Here is a 19039-nt window from a genome sequence, read left to right as displayed (position 1 = left end):
GCTGTTACTCTAGAGATGGAGCAAATGAGAGGACAGCGTCATGGGCACTTGGCTTTCCCACCACATCTCCTGCCACGCAGTTGTAGTGAGTAAATTGGGAACCAGAATATTTGAGATACAACAGTAACGTTATTTGTAGAGGGTGGCCCCAGGGCATTTGGTGGAGTCCCCTAAGTTAAAGGGGATATAGAGTCCCTTGCAAAGCACCTGGGGAAACCTGCTGGAACATAGAAAAGTCACCCTAACTGAGAAAATACCGCAGCTACAAGACGTGTTGGAATGGACAGCCCCTGTCTGCAGTATTTGTTGGAGAAATCCACCCACCGGCTACTTCCTTGCAGTGCATTGAATAAATCTAGCTCTGCTCATTCTTAGCTCGGGTGAATTCTTTCACCATCACCGCCTGTGATGCAAGCCTCAGTTGGTCACTTCCTGTGATGTTATTGTTTATATGAGTGGGAACTTTTATTTTCTTTGTAAGCTATGTTTATACTTGCTTTAGAAACCCAGTATGCCCTAAAAATCCTCACCTTTGTAAGGTTTGCTACCTTAATAGGGATGCTGTCATCACAGCTCTGTCTGCTTGACTCTATTCAGTGCCTTCTTACCCAGTGTAATACATGGCATTATCATAAAATCATGCTTTTCCCTGGAGGCAGTCAAAGTGGCAGCTTTGCTTTGCTATGTACCAACAGAGCAACTACGTCACCCACTACAGTAATGATCAGAATGCTGGGGTGGGGCCAGGCCGTCCCCCTCAGCCCCACATGCCTTTGTCTTTAAGGTCTGATTTTAAAATACAGCTTTCGTTATTACTTAGGTTCATTGAGGACAGCAGATCAGAAGGTGGCTGTTGTCAAATAGATTGTTATACTCGTACATGCTGAAAGAAAGAGGCCGTGTGCTGAGGAAGCAACAGGGTCAGGCAGGACACAGAGGGAGTGAGGAAAACCCCTGCAAGGAACAGGTGCTGCAGGTTACACAGGCTTAAGGTTCACTGATGTGAGTAATTACAGTGGGCTCTGTGTGTCAGAGCTGTCCTCGCTGTTTGGTACCTGGCCTGGGGCGCTTAGTGTGAGAGCCTGAGGGAGGAGGTGCTTAGGGTGTGGGCTCTGGACTGGATGGTTTCTGTTGCTCGGTGTGTGAACAGCTGGATGTCAGATTGTTTACCAACTCTAGGTATTGGGAAGTCCTGGGAGGGGCAGTCTCTCCAGGGTCAACAGGGCTCTGAATGTTAAAAGATCAAAATACATAAATGCAAAAGGCATGCGTAATACAGTGTAACACCTACATGTGGCAATAACGTTGGTGAATTCTGTAAATCACCTTTAATTTTTCTCAACTCATAACTTTTGATTGATTGTACCATGAGAGTACATAGCGAAAAATATCTTCTTTGCATTCCTCAGTAGTTCTGGAATAAAGCAAGGCTTTTAGGTACAGTTGAGAAGTCTCCCATCCTGGCTAAAGCAAAGCTTTTCTTCATTTTCTTTCACAATAGCTTTCTAGAAAGCTCTTGGGGGCAGGCACTGAGTTGTCTCCAAATGCAGTTGAAAGACCAGTGTGAATAGAGGCTCAGAGGCATTGATGATGGTCGAGATTTGCTGGCTGGTCTTTTCTAAAGGCTGTTGTGGGTAAACAGCCAAGGCAAGAAGAAAAGATTGTGCAAACAACTTGAGGGGATTAAAAGATTGGAAACAGTTGATAAAGCTAACTTCCAAAATTTTCAAAGGCAGGGGAAAGAGTGGATGGGCACCGAGCATGAAAGAACCACTGTGGTCCCCCAGTCCTGGTTCTGCTTCAGGATTTTTTCAGTTGAGTTCTCTTTCGTGGGCTACTTTAGGTAGACGAAGAATGTCTTCCCCAGAGGCCCATCTCTCTCCTGAGCATGCAGACTTTGAGTTTTGCTGAGCTAAAGGAACAGAAATGGATGGATAGAACTGAAAGTCAATTTCTCCTTTATGCACAGAAGCATAAAGGCCATTGTCAGATAAAGCCAAGTGTCAGTAAGTTGAGAAAGCCTTTCTTTGCCATCAGAAAGTTCTGTTATTTTCTATAACTGAAGAAGGACTCCAGGGCTCTAGACTGGGCAGTGCCAGGAGTTGACTTGAAGTCTCAGAGTCACAGAAAAGCCATAAACAAGCCAATATGCCAAATAAGAGCCCCCTTTGGGTTTCTGCAAGGAAAAAACGTGAATAGGTTAATCAGGAAGTAGCAACAGTGCAAGTGAGCAGGAAGGTGTTGGTTTTTTTACCTAGAAGCTTCTATTTTTTTAAATCTTGTTTGAAATAATGTTCTTGCTATATTTATGTTTTGCTAATTATAATTACAGAAAAATTATTTTTTTTAAAGATTCGTTTGTTTGAAAGGCAGACTTAGAGAGAGGGAGAGCAAGAGCAATAGAGAGATTGAGAGAGATCTTCCATCCATTATTTTACTCCCCAAAAGGCCACAATGGCCAGGGCTGGGCTGAGCTGAGGTCAGGAGCCAGGAGATTCTTCTGCATCTCCCATGTGGGTGGCAGGGGCCCAAGAACTTGAGCCATCTTTTGCTGCTTTCCCAGGCGCATTGGCAGGGGGCTGGGTTAGAAATGGAGCAGCCAGGACATGAACTGGTGCTCAGATGGGATGCAGCTTAACCCACTACACCACAATGCTGGGCCAGGGAAATGAATTTTAATGTTTTTAAGTATTTGTTTAACGTTTGATTTTCTCAAATTATGTATTTGCTCTCCATAAAAAACAAAACTGATAAAATAATAGAAATAGGCATTGAGAAAGTTTCTGAGGATAATAACATTACGATGTCAGGCTCTAGGTACTTAGTATATACAGTGTCCACTGAGAGTGTTGCATTTGTGGCTTTTATAGCTGAAATGAGAGCTTTTATAGGTCCTTGTGTTTGAATACTCAACTTCTAATCTACTGTCATAATGTACACATTGAAGTTAGGCATAGCATATCAAAGGAACACATTTTTGATCTACATATGCCAAGTGCCATATATATCCACAGCTTGTTCAGATGTTTTATACTCATTTAAAAAAAAACTCTCAAAAATTTTACAGTGCAATCTAAAAAAATATAATGAATGTGACCCATTTTCAGCCCTTGAAGGATGATGCAGAAGTCAGGCATTTGGCTTCACATTCTAGTTACACATGCTTTAGGATCTAATGCAGCAAGGGCCAGAGGGCAGCGTTTGTCCAGCCAGTTTCCTTTAGAACATCAGCATTCCCAGAGTTCCCACACTTCCAGTGGAACATTCCTTCTGTTCAACAGTGTGGAGCTCAGAGACCCCACCTCATTTATCTGTCTGCTGTGCACCTATAGTGCACAGCCTCACTCCTGTGTTCCCAGGGCCCACCTGCTTGCTTTTGTGTGATGCTGCTAAGTATCCTATTCATGGGTAGGAGGGATACTCTTTTTCCTCATGCACAGAATGGGTGTAATAATGGAGAAAATTAAATGTTAGTCACATGGTAATGGCCCAAGAAATGTTAGCTGTTAAATGAGAAGATGAACAAAGTGACTGTCATATATTTAAACAGAAGTACCCTAATTCTCTCTTCCCTGGCTCCCAATAGCCTTTTGCTATCTTAGTGGCATCCTAGATAGCTTTTTGCAGATGTAGCTACTTGTATTAATATCAGTCGCTCCCACATAATTGTCAGCTCCTTAGTGGCTGGGATTGTAAGCACATGTGCCTGCAGTGCCCATAGTGTCTAGTGGATAACAAATGATTAATATGTTTTTTAATTAGGAAGACTATTGTAAGGGTGATGAACCTCATTCAAAGGGATAAAACACCAGCCATTCCTTCACTGGTCCCACCTTCATCTCAGAGCATGCCTGCCAACCTCTACATGTCTCTTTCCTTATAAATCATGCTTCAGCCTCTCTAATCAGCAGTAGAGGTTAAAAGAGAGCAGTGAAAGATGCACCATATGCATTAGGCCTACTAAAGATGGGGCTTCAACTCTTGAGTTATTCTTTGTTCCAGATTTCAAATGGATTGCTTAGGAAATGTGGAATTGTCTCAGACTTTGTGTCCTGGTGCACTGAGTGTAGAGTGGCCAGCCCTCCAAACTTTGGCACTGAGAGTCCTGTGAGCTGAGAAAACCCTTGGTCCAGAGCAAACTGGATGATTGGTCCTTGTATCAGGACTCTAAGTGGGAAGGCAGTTAGGAATTCACAAGTTGAGAAGAGGTCACTGTGACCAGCCCTGTGAAGGCCATATGTCCATCAGGCCTTGCCATGTGGCTCCCACTGGGACCTGCTGTAGCCCACAGCCTGGGAACCCAAAGAAACCTAAAGCATTTCACTTGGTCTCCAGTAGGGAGGGGGAGGCTGGCACCCTGACAGCCACAGACAGACGTGACAGCTCATCCATTTCTCATGTAAATGCAACAGCTGAAGATGACTTGAACCAAGCAAGTTTACAGTTGGAGGAAAGGAGCCCAAATGATCCTGGTAATTAGAAAATGGGCCAAGCTCCGATTGAACACACAGGCTGCTGTCGGCCCTCGGCTGTCTGGGAATCAGCTGACAGAATTGAGCTAATCAGAATTATCATTAGCAAGCACAAAGAGCCAGCAGTGTTTTGTTGTCCTTTCACTAAAAAACAAAAGCAGATTCAGAGAGAGAGCTGTTGACAATGCAGTAGCTATGAATGAAGTGCTGATTAGGGCAGGGGGAGGAAACTGGTGAGGTAGGCAGGGCAGACAGGAGGGTGCTTGTTCACCCTAATGCACCTGCTGACCCCTGGGTGACCTTGGTTCAGGACCTTCCCATTCTCTCTCCAGGGCTCTTATTTTCTTACTATACCATCACCTACCTTGTAGGACTGTTGCTGTGAAACCAACTGTTGTACGCGCACACACACTTCAGAATCTCCTGGAGGTGGAATTGTAAGATGTGCCTCACTCCAGCTGTACTGAGCAGAATGATGAGCGGAGTGCCTAGTACTAAGCTCCTTCAGTCTCCACCTCAAACTTTAATGCACATACCAGTCGCCTGGGGAGCTTGCTAAAATGGGAATTCTGATTCTGTTCATCTGAGAGGCTTGGACTCCAGAGTGTTCATTTTGCTCCCAGATGGTGTCACTCCTGCTGGTTGCCGGGCAGTGGCTTGGTGGTGGCAGTTGCCCTCAAGGTGGAGTAGTGGCTATTTCAAGCACTTCTGAGCTCTTCTAGGACTGGGACTTAGCTCAGTGGAGTGGGAAATTACAGCAAAGGAGGAAAAAAAAGCTAACGAGTGCGGTTTGCCAAGAATGCTCCTCAAAATGCTGCCCCGAGTGGTGACGCGCAGTGAAAAGAGACTTCTTTCCCTTGCCAATTGAGATTACAAGAGAAGGCATCAGCTCCATGTTTGAGGACTCAACACGTCCAAGAGCAGCGTCAAGGCCCTGAGAAGTCCTCCGAGAAAGAAACCAGTTTGACTCTGCAGCCCGCCCAGTGTACCTGCATTTAGCTGAAGGACATTTTTCTCGTTTGTTATCGCTCCTTGCTGTCTTCAAGCGATCATGATCCATGGGACACTCCTTGGGCCACGCTGCCTATCTTTGTAATGTGTCTCTGGAATTTGCAGTTTTCCTCTTGGCTCTGTCCTGTTCCCACCCACACACCCACCGCTGGTGCATGGTGTAAGGAAGACAGGAGGCTGGGTAGGAAGTGAAACACCTAGGGGAGGGCCTTGCAGGAAGCAATCCCACATCTGCTCCTCTGTACTCAGCACCCCCATCGTTGTGTGACACCTGCTGTTGAGGTCTTGCCACGTGCAAGGACACAAGCAGTTTCAGAAAAAAGCAGTGGTTCCAGATATTGCATTAGGCTCTTCATCTAGAGGATTCTGTCTCCTCACACCTGTTACTATTTCAAACAGATGAGCTAGGCACATTTTCAACAGCTGAACCGTGTTTCTCTGCCTACGTCATTACTGCTGTCTTGTCTCAGCAAGGCACACCCCACCCTCCACACTTGCTTTCACTCCCATCCCAGCAGAGGGCTTCTTGACTGATGATTGAGGTTCATGCCAGATTTCAGGACCAAAACTATCACTTTAAGAATGGGTACTTTTTAAAACCATTTGAAGACGAAAGATCTGAAAAGCTTTGTCTCATAAAGGCCCAGCCACAGGTCCATTTTGGGCACTAACATGCCCTGACCTGCGTTCTCCCTAAGAGGTGGCCAGGCTGTGCCCATACCTCCCTCGGAGAATGCTCAGATGAGGGCTGTGGGCAGGGTTGGCCTGCAACGGCCAGATCAGGTCAGGACTATGAAAAGAAGCAGAGCTGTGCCCTGAAATAGCTGGCAGTGAGGAGCCATTGTAGGGCTTTTGAAAGGGTCTTTTCTTTTGAAACATCATCTGTACAAAGGCCTCCAGGCTTCTGCTTGTCAGGCGGGGTCCTTGACTTTCAGCCAAATGGCCTGGATATGGACACAGCCACTGTAAAATAAAGAGCTTCAGCCGGCAAGTCTAGCAGTTTGGCCTTTACAATGGCGTTTCCATGATTATGTTACCACTCTGGTCGTCTGACCCTGGATCTGGGTCTCTGTTTCCTCTGTATGCGTAAAAGATCACCTCTAGAGTCCCCCCGCTTGATTTCCTGAGATGGCCAGCTTTGACATGTGTCTCCAGCCTTGTCATTTTTCATCAAGATGACCTTCTGTGCTTCATTAACGAGGCCTTCATAGATTAAAGCCAGCAGAGGAGCGTACCTGGCACTGGGAGTAGCTAGTTTGCATTCATGGGCCTTTGGTCAATTCAGATGACGCACGTGTGTGTGTGTGTGTGTGTGTGTGTGTGAGTTCTTGGTGGTTGCTCTGGGCAACCCAAGTGCTCAGAGATGAGAGGGAAAGCCTGCCAGAGATCATTTTAGGAGCTTTGGCAGACATACCCTAAAGTGTCAATTTGAAAAATAGCAAAGAAATCTGTAATTATTTTCAATGAATTGCACTGAGCTTGGTAACTGGGAATGTGGCAGATCAGCCCCATGCCTTTGCCAATCCTGTTTATTCATCTTTTGTTGATGTCTACAGAGCTTTAATTTCTAGTTTGTAGAGTGGCAGGTGCTTAGTTTTTTTTTTTTTTAAACAAAAGAGTGAATAATTACCAGTGTATTTTTTTGAGATTTATGTATTTATTTGAAAGGCAAAGTGACACAGAGAGACTGAAATCTTCTCCCTGCTCGTTCACTCGCAAATGGCTACAGTGGTCAGCACTGGGCCAGGCCAGGCAAAAGCCAGGAGCCCAGAACTCCATCTGGGTCTCCCACATGGAGGGCAGGGGCCCAAGGACTTGGGCTGTCTTCTTCTGCTTTCCCAGGCACATTAGCAGGGAGCTAGATTGGAAGCAGAGCAGCCGGAACTCAAACTGGTACTCCAGTTGTGTCATAAGTTGTGGCTTAACCTTCTGTGCCATAATGCCAGACCCTAGTTGTGTGTGTGTGTGTGTTTTGTGGTCTGATCTACTTCGGGGCCTAAAATATAAATCAGAGTTGAAAATGATGTCCATGAAAAATTGTCAACACATAACATGAAGTAACAAAAGCAGGGCTCAAAATTGCACTGGGGAGTCACTGATACTCTGTCTGTAGATGAGAAAGGAAATATAGCAAAAAGCAGTGGTTCCCTCTGGAAGGAATTCTGGGTAATGCTCCCTTTTGACATATACTGTCTTGGGCTTGCCAGTTTTGTTTTTGTTTTTTAATACAAACATACCAGTTTTGTAATCTGAAGAATCAAACCTACGCTTTTAAAAGACTTTGCCTACAAAGACTGAAGTTTCACAGGACATTGGCCTGTGTGCCCAGAACCGAGGACTCCAAGTTTGCCCTCCTCTCTCTCTGGCCAGGCCTTCTGCTCCCTTGTACAGAGGACACAGATGTTCCAAGGCACGGTGGTGGCTTTGCAGACCTCTTTGTCCCTGTAGCTAGGAGGTGGGTGTGCATAATTACCTTCAATGAGAAAATGAAGCTTTCCCTGGATGTGAGGGGTTCCCTCCATGAATGGGAAGCTAAGCCAATTTGTAAGTGTTGAGGTGGCATCATTTTGAGATTACACACCTTTCGTTCTGAAGCCCCTGTTGCAGGTGGGCACATCTCAGTGATTCTAAAGCAGGTAAAGTCCGCTGATTACCCACAGGTAGCAAGTGCAGCCCCCCAGGGACTGGCATTTCTCACATTTAGTTCAGGCACCATGACCTTGACTGAAGGTTTTGGTTGGAGTTTTCCCATCCAGATTCCTCTACTTAATCTAAGGAGATTGTTTTATTTTCTAATGTCAGGTTTTAAAAAGAGAACTAAAAGAATTTGCTGAAGAGAGGTTAACCTATACCATGGACTGGCCTTTCTACCATTTGCTAAACTTAAGCATGAATAAATGTACAATAATGTCCAATAACTGTAAGCAGTATTTAGCTGATACTGCAGGGTGGGTCTGGAGCTCATTCCAGCCCCTCCTCATTAAGATATTTGCAAAACCCAAGACCAGAAGTGGCTAAGGAAGATGTCTCTGCTCTGAGCTCAGTCAGGTTCTCCTTTTATCACGTTTCTTCTCTATCCCCAGGGGCCCGTGCTCTAGCCTGGCTCACACTCTCCCATAATTCTCACTAGTCCTTCCTTTGTTGCACAGTTGATGTTCTCATCACAGTGAGTTCCTTTTGTTTAGCTATTTGGTTAAATTTTTATAGTATAGACTCCTAGAATTTATTCATATATTTCCATAACTATTATTATTTCTGTTATGATTTGCTATTGCATCTAATTCTTAGTGTAAGGTGATCTTCGAATTCTGCAGGTACACCCAATATGGCAGTCTGGGAATGCCTAAAATTATATGCACACTAGTGCCTCTCCCTGGACCTTTGTTGGGTGGAAATGGTTTCTAGATTGCCTCTGATTCTGGCTGGAAGAGAGGAACTTCTAGACCACTCAGTAAACACTTCTTATCTGCTTACCGTGTACTGAAAATCAGGGAACCCCACCTTCAAGGAATTAACTGGAAGCTTTCCTCCTACCCCTATCATTATTGGCTAGAGCATCCCCCAAAGTATTTCCCCCTACCAAACCCACTAGTTCTAAGGAATATCAAAAGGTATTAGGTAAAAAGGGGGTTCCTTGATCAAATAACTGTAGGAACAGTGAGTTGGTGAAGCTGTTCAAGTTTCTTTAGTCTACTAGTACATATTCTGGCTTCTCAGGCATGGCCCACAATGTGAAACATTTATTTGAGCAGTGAGTCTTTTTACTATAGGGCATTGTGTGAGTCTAAGGTGTTGTGAAATATCCTTGGAGAAGTACTGACTACAGAGTCTTTTACAGTCTCATTTCTGTGTTATAAGTTAGTCCTCTGGTGGCTGCTAAGTGCCTGAAAACTTGCTATAAGTCAGACACTGTGCTGAGCACCAGGGTAATAGTCAAATAAGACTGATCTCCATGCTTAGGAAGCTCACACTTTTTTTAAAGAATGTTTGTTTATTTTAGTCATTTCATTTATTTGAAAGGAAGAGCAACAGAGAGAGAGAGAGAGAGAGAGAGAGAGAGATCTTACATCCACTGATTTACTCCCTGAATGCTGGCAACAGCCAGAGCTGGTAAAGACCAAAGCCAGGAACTTGGAATTCCATCTGGGTCTCCCATGTGGGTAGCAGGGACCCAAATAGTTGGGCCATCACCTGCTGTCTCTCCAAGTGGCATTAGCAGGAATCTGGATTGGAAGCTTAGGGTAGCCCAGGACCTGAGCCAGGCACTCCAGTATGGGACACCAGCATCCCAAGTGGTGGCTTAACCTCCTGCACCACAGTGCCAACCACCTCATACTTTTAAAGAATGATACCCTTGAACCCATTACTTAGTGTTGTACCATCCAATAGAGTAGCACTAGACATCTGCGTCTCATTAAATTAAAATTAATGAAAATAAACGTTTCTTAATCTTCCTAGCCACCTTTCAAGTGCTCAAAAACCATGTGTCTGGTGGCTGTTGTGTTGGAGGTTGCAGACGGCATTTTCATCATCAGGGAGCGTTCTGTCAGGTACTACTGAATCGGAGGGCCTACCCTCAAGGGCTATTGCCTACAATGCATTATTTATATGCTCTGCCACCACCAGTGGCGGCCAGAAGCATCCACAATTGTCCTTGTGCTGCCTCCAAGAGGCATTTCCGTTTAGTTGTGCAAGCTCCTGGTCTGATCAGCTTCCACATGATAAGCCAGTCTTCTCCCACTTTGCAGATGAAGAATAGATGAAACTCCAAGCCAGCTGTTCAGGACCCCTTGCTAGGTCTCCCATCAGAGCCTCCATCTCAGGCTGCTGCTAAGTATCTCAGCAGTGCTGTTGGCTTCTGCGGCACCAAATCAGAATTGCAGTTTTTTGTTTTTTGTTTTTTTTTTAAACTGTGCTCAGCAGTGTTGGAAATTGCTGCAGGATGTCAGTCCCAGCAGGAATTAATTCATCTTCATGAGCATTTCTATGAAAATATGAATAGTCAGTATGGCTTGATGCCCATATATGAGCCTGCCAACTTTTGGCTGCTATGTGTGGTCTAAACTATTTCAATTTTTCCAGCCAGATAAGAATAAGTTCTTTGGCTCAAAAATATCAAATGCATTTTAATTTGAGATTGGAATGGTAGAAGATTTTACTTATTGAAACATAAACTACATCTTCCTTCACCACCTACCTGCCCAACCACAATAAAAGAGTGAGGGTAAGATTACAGCAGCCCCTAAGGACTTCTGTGGTCACTCCTGTTGTCTCGGGACCTCCTCTGGTGAAATAATTGCATAGATACAGGTTGGATATACAAGAGTCCAACAAAGACAGTTAAGCTGGATCACAGAAGTGGAGCCCAATTCTAATCAGTATTAGTTCCATGATGTCAGTGCTGATAGATTCATGCTACATAGTGAATCTCAATGTAACCTATAAATAAAATGCATTCAGGTAGTTCTGGATGGCGAAAAAGATATGCAGCCTCCTCTAAAGGGAACATCCCAGGGTTCTGTGATGGGACCATTCCTCTTACCTCCAGGCCATTGTGCGTGCAAGATCCTCAGCTTCCTTTTTTCCTAAGTCCAGCTCATTCTGCTGGGATGGCTTCCTTGTCCCTTCCTCAGATCAGACTCCCTTTCACTCTGCACATGTTAGTTCCCTGCTGGCTGTCCCCAGCGTGCCCTGATCCCAGTTAGGGCAACCCACGTGGAAGCCTCCCTGTCTTGTGCCGACTTGTCAGAAGCGAGAAACCAGCTCTTCCCCATTCTCTGCTCATCACAAGTGGGTTGCTAAGACTAGCCCATACTTATGGGAAAAGGAGTTAGGCGCTGTCTTTTTTTTTTTTTTTTAAGATTTATTTATTTATTATTTGAAAGGCAGAGTTACAGAAAGAGAGATTCTGTCAGTCTGGTTCATTCCCCAAATGGCTGCAACAGCTTGGGTGGGGCTGGGCAGATCTGAAGGCAGGAGCCAGGAGCTTCTTCCGGGTCTCCCACGTGGGTCTCAGGGGCCCACGGACTTGGGCCATTTTCTACTGCTTTCCCAGGGCAGTAGCAGGGAGCTGGATCAGAAGTGGAATAGCCAGGAATTGAACCGGCACCCATATGGAATGCTGGCATTGCAGGTGTGGCTTTACCCGCTATGCCACAATGCTGGCCCCAGGCTCTGTCTCTTGAAGAGAAGAATGTCAGAGAATTTTCATTAACCTACTGCAGAGACTAAACATCTTACACTGGCGAAGTTTGCCATTTGCCCCTGCATGTCACGTCTGCTCCCACGTCCTACATTCTGCAGCTCAGGTCTGCCGCCTCCTCAAAGTGCTCATCGCTCCAGATCCCCTGCCTTGATGAAGGCTCCTGGTACCTCGGTGTGGCCTCCTGCTCCTCCCCTTCCCTGGAAGAGTCAGTATAGCCCCTCGTCTCTGCTTTCTCACTTCCCTCTGGGTTCCCGGTACACTCACTGCCTTCTGCTCCTGAAGCCTGCTCATTCCACAGCAGTGTCCTGCAGCCCTAGTGTGCTTACTTCTGATACAGAGAAGAAACAGTGAATAATTGCTAACAACTCATGTATATGGATAAGTCATTAAAAATATTTATTTATTTGAGAGAGAGACAGAAAGCTCTTCTATCCACTGGTTCACTCCCCAAAGAGCCACAGCGACTGGAGCTTGGCCGAGCTGAAGCCAGGAGCAAGGAGCTTCTTCTGGGTCTCCCATGCTGGTACAGGGGCCCAAGGACTTGGACTATCTTCTACTGCTTTCCCAGGCCGTAGCAGAGAGCTGGATTGGAAGTGGAGCAGCCAGGACTCGAACCAGCGCCCATATGGGATGCCGGCGCCACAGGCAGAAGCTTAAGCTACTATGCCACAGTGCTGGTCCTGTGGATAGGTCTTATAAATATTTTGCTGTGGCTGGTGTGAGGTGCAGTTGTTAAGATACTGGTTAGAATACCCACATCCCATATCAGAGTGCCTGGGTTCAAGTCCCCACTCTGCTTCAGATCTGGTTTCCTGCAAATGCACACCTGGGAGGCATCACATGGTGGCTGAAGCATCTGAGTCCCTGCCACCTACATGGGAGACCTGTAGAATTCTGGGATCCTGGCTTTGGCAAGGTCCAATCCTGGCTGTTGCAAGTATTTGGGAAGTGAACCAGCAGGTGGGAGATCTGTGTGTGTGTGTGTGTGTGTGTGTGTGTGTGTGAGAGAGAGAGAGAGAGAGAGAGACTCTGTCTTTTAAATTAAAAAAAAAAAAAAAAAAAAACTGTGCTGAGCAAAAAGAAGCCAGATACAAGCACATACAATTAGATTCCATTGATATAAAATGATGGAGTGAGGGCACTGATTGTAAAGGGGCAAAAGACTTTAAGGAGTGATAACAATGTCCCATATCTTCATTGTGGTAGTGGTTACATGGGAGCGGGTATCTGTCAAAACTCAGCAGACTGTCCGTTTCAGTGGAAGCATGCTATTAAAGAAAAAGCACACCTCAATATATTTTATTTTGAAAGTATGCTTAGGAAATGCATCCAATACATTTTAAAAACAATGTCAGTGTTCAAACAATGTTTTGACAGGTCTTTGCTGAAAACTCTTGTCTTTCTGCTTCAGTGGTTACCAGGCAAACTGCAAGGAAAAGCGGCAGCTTCTCTCCAGGGGCCAATTAGAATATCTGCATCTTTAGTTGGCTATACCAAGGAGCATGATGCATGTCACAGAGAAAGACGTGAGCAGCCCACACTGCCCGGGACGTGTTCTCTGTCATTCAGAGTTGGTCTCTTATGTGTACATTTATTTCAGAGCCAATTTAAGCAGACGCCAGTGTCAGGCTCCCTCCCTAGCAGCTGGATGGGAAGCCCTGTGTGGGATTCTTCAGAGGGTGCAGAACCTGTTTTGAGGGCTGAGCAGCTGCTGATTGTTTCTCAGCCTCTGCCCAGCCCTCCTGGATGCCACGAGTGGCCAGTGTGTCTCCCAAGCCAGCTGTGTCCGGTGTGCAACCAGGTGTTTGCAGGTGGAGCTGTCCTTCCCCTGGGGCGTCAGTTATGAATGATTGTGAACCATTCTGCTGCAGTACGTCACCTGGAAACTGCCCTGCTTCTCAGGCGCCATCCCGGGTTTACTAAATCAGAATCTTCAAGAGCCGGCCCTGGGCGAGGTGAGCCCCGTGATTGAGTGTGGTGCTTCTCAAGTCTTTTCCTGTGCAGGAGCACTGAGGAGTGTGTGAGGACGTAGATGCATGGGGGCTACAACTGGACATTCTGACTCAGTGAGTCTAGGGTGGGGGTCCATGGGTCTCTAATTTTGAATGAGCTTCCAGGTAATTCTGATGCATCACACTTTGAAACTAGTACCAGTTATCCCCAAACTTCTGGGCAGGATTGGAGGATCAGCAAGATATTTGGCCCTGCCATTGGCTCCTCCACTTTGGTGTTTTGTTTCCATAAGCCCAGTCTTTTTTCTCCTCCCCTTCTTCCTCCAGAATCAGCCCTACACAAAGCATGCTGTGTAGCCTGTAATGGGGTTTTATCACCCCCTGCTGGCAGTGATCTTCACGGTGTCCTAGAAGCCCATCCCCCAGCCCTCACCTCCTCAGCCTGACACCTCCCCAGGCTGTTGCCTCTGCAGTACATAACTGTGCTGCAAGCCCATGGCCAGCTACTAGGAATACCTGGACAGGCCAGGCTTGGGGCTCGGCGTGAGCCTTCTTGTCTCTGCAGACATTTGAGTGATCTTAATTTTCCCACTGGAAACTGAGAGGACGTAGCCAAGCTCAGTGGTGACATTACACAGGTCCTCAGCACACAGGTTCTATGACTGGGCCCCAGGAAGCCTGGGTCCGGTTCTGGGACCCGCCTTCTCTCTCTCCAAGACTGCCACAGTTCTCTCATTCCTAGCTCCCGGGGAGGCTATGTTAGAAGAAATGGGTTCTCCTGCAACCAAAACGTTGTAAACCTACTGGCTTCAGGCAGGTTTAGATTCCTTCCAGTTCTGGCACATTGTCGACACAGAATGACACAGACTGTCCTGCTTTTTCCTTTTACTTCATTTATTTCTGATAGTATAATTGTTTTAAAATAGATTTATGGTGGAGATTTATGTCTGTGTCTTATTAAAACATTTTAGCATGGAAGAACTTTAAATGGCCTGCAATAACTATATATTTTCCCATTGGATGTGTTTAGCCTTGGAGGATATAACAGGGAAAATGTTTGAGTGGAGCTCTGAGCCAGGTGCTGGAAGGAATGTGTTAATGTGTTACCTCATTTAATCTGCACCCCATTCTATGAGATTAATTCTGTTTTATGTGCATCTTAGAGAGGAAGAAAGCCAGGCCAGGTGAAGGGTGAAGTCATTTATCCTGTGTCACAGAGCTCCACGGAACTGAGGATGGAACACACACAGCTTGATGTCACAGCCCAGACGTGGCCTGTCTTGTTTGGGCTGCTAGCACAAAATGCCCCAGCCTGGGCAAATTAAAAACAAAGATTTACTGCTCACAGTTGTGGAGGCTGTCACGTCCAAGATCAAGGCCCCAGCCTAGGAGAGTCTGCAAGGCCTGCTCTCTGCTTCAGAGGTGGCGATTCCAGCCGTGCCCCCACGTGGCAGGATGGCAAGGGGACTCCCTGGGAGCTTCATGCTCTCCATAGGCATCGTCGGGCTACGCAGCTCCTGCAGCACGACTCTGATGCTGTGTGACTTCTGCCGTTTTACTAGCACTGATGTGGCTCTTGGGGCCACCACTCCGTTAGAACTATTAACTCTGGGCCGGCACCACAACTCACTTGGCTAATCCTCCGCCTGCGGCACCAGCACCCCGCGTTCTAGTCCTGATTGCTCCTCTTCCAGTCCAGCTCTCTGCTATGGCCCAGGAAGGCAGTGGAGGATGGCCCAAGTGCTTGGGCCCTGCACCTGTATGGGAGACCAGGAGGAAGCACCTGGCTCCTGGCTTCTGATCAGCACAGCACTGGCCATAGCAGCCATTTTGGGGGTGAATCAACGGAAGGAAGACCTTTCTCTCTGTCTCTCTCTCTCTCTATCTCTCTCTCTCTCTCTCTCTCTCACTAACTCTGCCTGTCAAAAAAAAAAAAAAAAACAAAAACTATTAACTCTGTTCATAGTAATGCTTTTGTTACAAGTCATATAAAGGGGGGTACCTCTGAGTTTTTAGGTCCGCATTCTCTCTCTCTCTCTCTCTTTTTTTTTTTTTTTTGGACAGGCAGAGTGGATAGCGCGAGAGAGAGACAGAGAGAAAGGTCTTCCTTTGCCGTTGGTTCACCCTCCAATGGCCGCCATGGCCAGCGTGCTGCAGCCGGCGCACTGCACTGATCCAATGGCAGGAGCCAGGTACTTCTCCTGGTCTCCCATGGGGTGCAGGGCCCAAGCACTTGGGCCATCCTCCACTGCACTCCCGGGCCACAACAGAGAGCTGGCCTGGAAGAGGGGCAACTGGGACAGAATCCGGCGCCCCGACCGGGACTAGAACCCTGGGTGCCGGCGCCACAGGCGGAGGATTAGCCTAGTGAGCCGCGGTGCCGGCCCACATTCTCTTTGAAGGCTGTATATTTGGTTTTTGTAAATGGTGCAAGCTGTGGCGACTACCATCTTGCATCACTGGAGCTCCAAAGAGCCTCATTTCTGCCACTTTCTGCGTGGTGTCCAGCTGAGAGACCACAGTCAGGTGTCTTTCTTCAGCTCTCTGAGTCCATGCATAGCATGTTGTTGAGTGATTCAAATGAGAGAATCGCATGTAAGAGTGAGTGCTGACTACTGGGGCAACTCCAAAGACATGATGTTTATAAATCAGAAAACTCAACCCCAAAGCCTGCAGAGCCAGGCAGGTAACACCTCTGAGTTGGTTGCCAGGTAGTGAGAAATTGCAAGCCACAGGAGCACCTACCCTGCCGCTCAACAGATGCATTGTGGGACACAGGCCTGGTATTTCTAAATCAAGAGAAGTGGAAAGTGCAACACTTCAGGCGAACTCTCCAGAATTTGAAATGATGGCGACTAAATAGAGCATTTCTTGTGTTGTACTGTGTCATTTTTAAACCTACAGGCCTTACTGCCTGGAGAGGTGTGGTTTGCTTAGGGACCATCTCTTTGCAATCACACTCAGGCGTTACAATCTGGCAGCATATCCAGTGTCCATACTTTGAGTTATAATTAGAGTTCTCTCTTATTCTGAAAACTCAAAACTTCTCAGCACACAAAGGCCAATGTCCGCGTGTGTGTGTGTGTGTGTGTGTGTGTGTGTTGGAGGCCGGGGGTGGGAGCCGAGTGTGCAGGGTTTGAGTGAAGCAGACAAGACAGTGGCTATTTGAGTGGATGTCAGCTTCACACCATGCTGTTGTGTATTGGATCATCACTGCTGGACTGCACCAAGAGACACAGAGCATGACTGTTCCTTTGTCATTGGCATCACTTGGCACCAGCAGTGTCATCGCTAGTTGGCACTTAGACTGTTGACCCCATCACTGCCAGGCCTGGGCAGTAAGCAGTGGGGTCTTCACGACTCACCCTGCTCCACCTCTGCTCCAGGGAACGGTAGAAAGTACCTGAGTACTCAGAGCACAGTTGAAAGGTTCATAGATTATTAACCTTTGAAAAACATTGGCACTTACATAGGAATCAGATGAGATGTTAGGCCACATCCACATCCAGCTTTGATTTGGGGCAAATGACTGAAGAAGCCTTTTCTTTATGGCTGGCATGTCTGCCCATAGCTAAGTTCCATTTTTAGTTCAGGGTGTCTGTTGTGGTGCTGTGTTTCTTTGGAACTCATGGCTTTCCTGACACGTACAGCTGCCTTCGTACATACACCTCAGAGCCATCTTGGGGGATGCTCAGTGGGTATGGTTTTTACCTTTGGTGTCACTGGCATCAATGTTATAACAGCTTATAAAGAGGTTCTCAGACGCAATCATTCTGTCTTGGTTTCTGTTACTGGTACGGGGTACAGGGCATTTTGCGTTAATGGAGAGAAATTATTCTAAATGAAGTATTCTTTCAGGCATTTTCATTTCTAAGACTGACAATAACAGAGGGAATTGAATTCATGTTGAGGAGATAGGCATAAGTGTTTCCTTCCTTCCTTTTTTCCTTCCTTTCTTTTTAAAGATTTACTTATTTTGTTTGAAAGGCAGAGTTAGAGGGAGAGATGGAGAGAGAGAGAGAGAGAGCTGCTGGTTCACTCCTGAAATGGCCACAGTGGCTGGGGCTGGTTCAGGCTGAAGCCAGGAGCCTGCAAGTCTCCTACATGGGTGGCAGGGTTTTAAGCCATCTTCCTCTGCTTTCCCAGGCACATTAGCAAGAGCTGGAATGGGATGATGGTGTCGCAGGCAGCAGCTTAACCTACTGCACCATAATGCCAGCCCCATGGGTGTTTTTTGAGAAGACAGAGACCTGCATAAGCGCACACATAATCGCATATTAACACACATTTTTTTTTCCTGATAAAGCTTCAGGTCTTACAAAACCCCTTCTTTAAGAATTTTTATTTTCATTTTGCTGATGGAACTCTATATAAAAATCTTCTGCCTTGAAACTTTTAAAGTGGGTGTTTTTTCCAAAAATGTATAGCTGTGGGTTATTTTTTCTTTTAAATAATGTTTGCAATTATATGTACATGAGATAAAATCTACCATCTCAACTGTCTGTAAGTGTTCAGTCCAATGGCATTGGGCGCATTCCCACTGTTGTGCAGCTGTCACTACCATCTCAAAGGATTTTATTTCTGCTCTTATTATTTTCCACATAGGAGAAAATTTTCTAGGATTGACAATTGAGGCCAAAAGTATATAAAGGAAGAGGACATCATCTTTGATTCTTGAGCTAAAGCAGCGCTGCTATGAAATTTTGATGCCTTGGATGATTTCCTTCTTGTACTGAGAGGAAAACACCTGTAACAACAGCAGCAGAGAATGCCCTCTATTGTTAAAAAGTCTAAAATTCCAGGCTCATAATGAAATATCAAAAGAAGAAATGAGGAGGGAGCCTTGACAAGTAAAAATTGTTTTTGCCTTCTAAAACACATTCCCTCGTTGTAAACTTCATATTGTTTTCATGGTTCGTGAGTCGAGAATCTATGGGAGTGAGGAGCGAACAGGGCTTGCCTCTCCCCATACTCTGAAAGTCATAGAGGTTCAGGTCTAAGGAACAGAACTCACTTCTTTCTTGTTTTAAATGTGCTTTCTTATGGGTGTTCTTCCAAGATAGCAGAAATATTGGACTGTTTATTGCCAGGTCAATTTTGGAAGGCAGCTCAGTGACTCGTTTATAACCACATGGATTTGAAAACTATAGAGTCACATTGGCCATGGACTTGGAATGGTGCAGAGCCATCCAAGTCTCTTGTGGGCTGTGCAGTCTGGCACAACTGTTCATTGTGTGAGGTGTGGAAGCAGACAGAAACAATGGATAAACAATGGGTATGGCTTCAATAAAGCTGTTTTATGGGCATTAAAATTTGAATTTTGTATACTATTCATGAGTTTTGAAATATTATTCTTCTTTGATTTTTTTCAACTATTTAAAAAGATAAGAGCTATGCTT

General features: G+C 45.9%; 1 protein-coding gene across 8 annotated transcripts in view; it reads left to right on the top strand.

The window, feature by feature from the left end:
* The window catches only part of MOB3B (MOB kinase activator 3B), a 237140-nt gene that overhangs the window by 164051 nt on the left and 54050 nt on the right, over positions 1-19039 (top strand). Inside the window, exon 4 of one of the 8 annotated variants that reach the window (XM_089318063.1) lies at positions 18246-18930. The exons of the other annotated variants lie outside the window; for them this stretch is intronic. Within the exon in view, the coding sequence (XP_089174189.1) occupies positions 18246-18260 (15 nt within the window). The 3' untranslated portion in view covers positions 18261-18930. Of the gene's footprint in view, positions 1-18245; positions 18931-19039 lie in introns of those variants that run through there. 8 annotated transcript variants of the gene reach the window in all.

Source organism: Oryctolagus cuniculus, chromosome 1 (genome assembly GCF_051225735.1).
Source record: "Oryctolagus cuniculus isolate XC-2025 breed Fujian yellow rabbit chromosome 1, ASM5122573v1, whole genome shotgun sequence".
Classification (NCBI taxonomy): Eukaryota; Metazoa; Chordata; class Mammalia; order Lagomorpha; family Leporidae; genus Oryctolagus; species Oryctolagus cuniculus.
The sequence above is the reverse complement of the archived record's forward strand: the minus strand, read 5'-3'. Positions and strand labels throughout refer to the sequence as shown.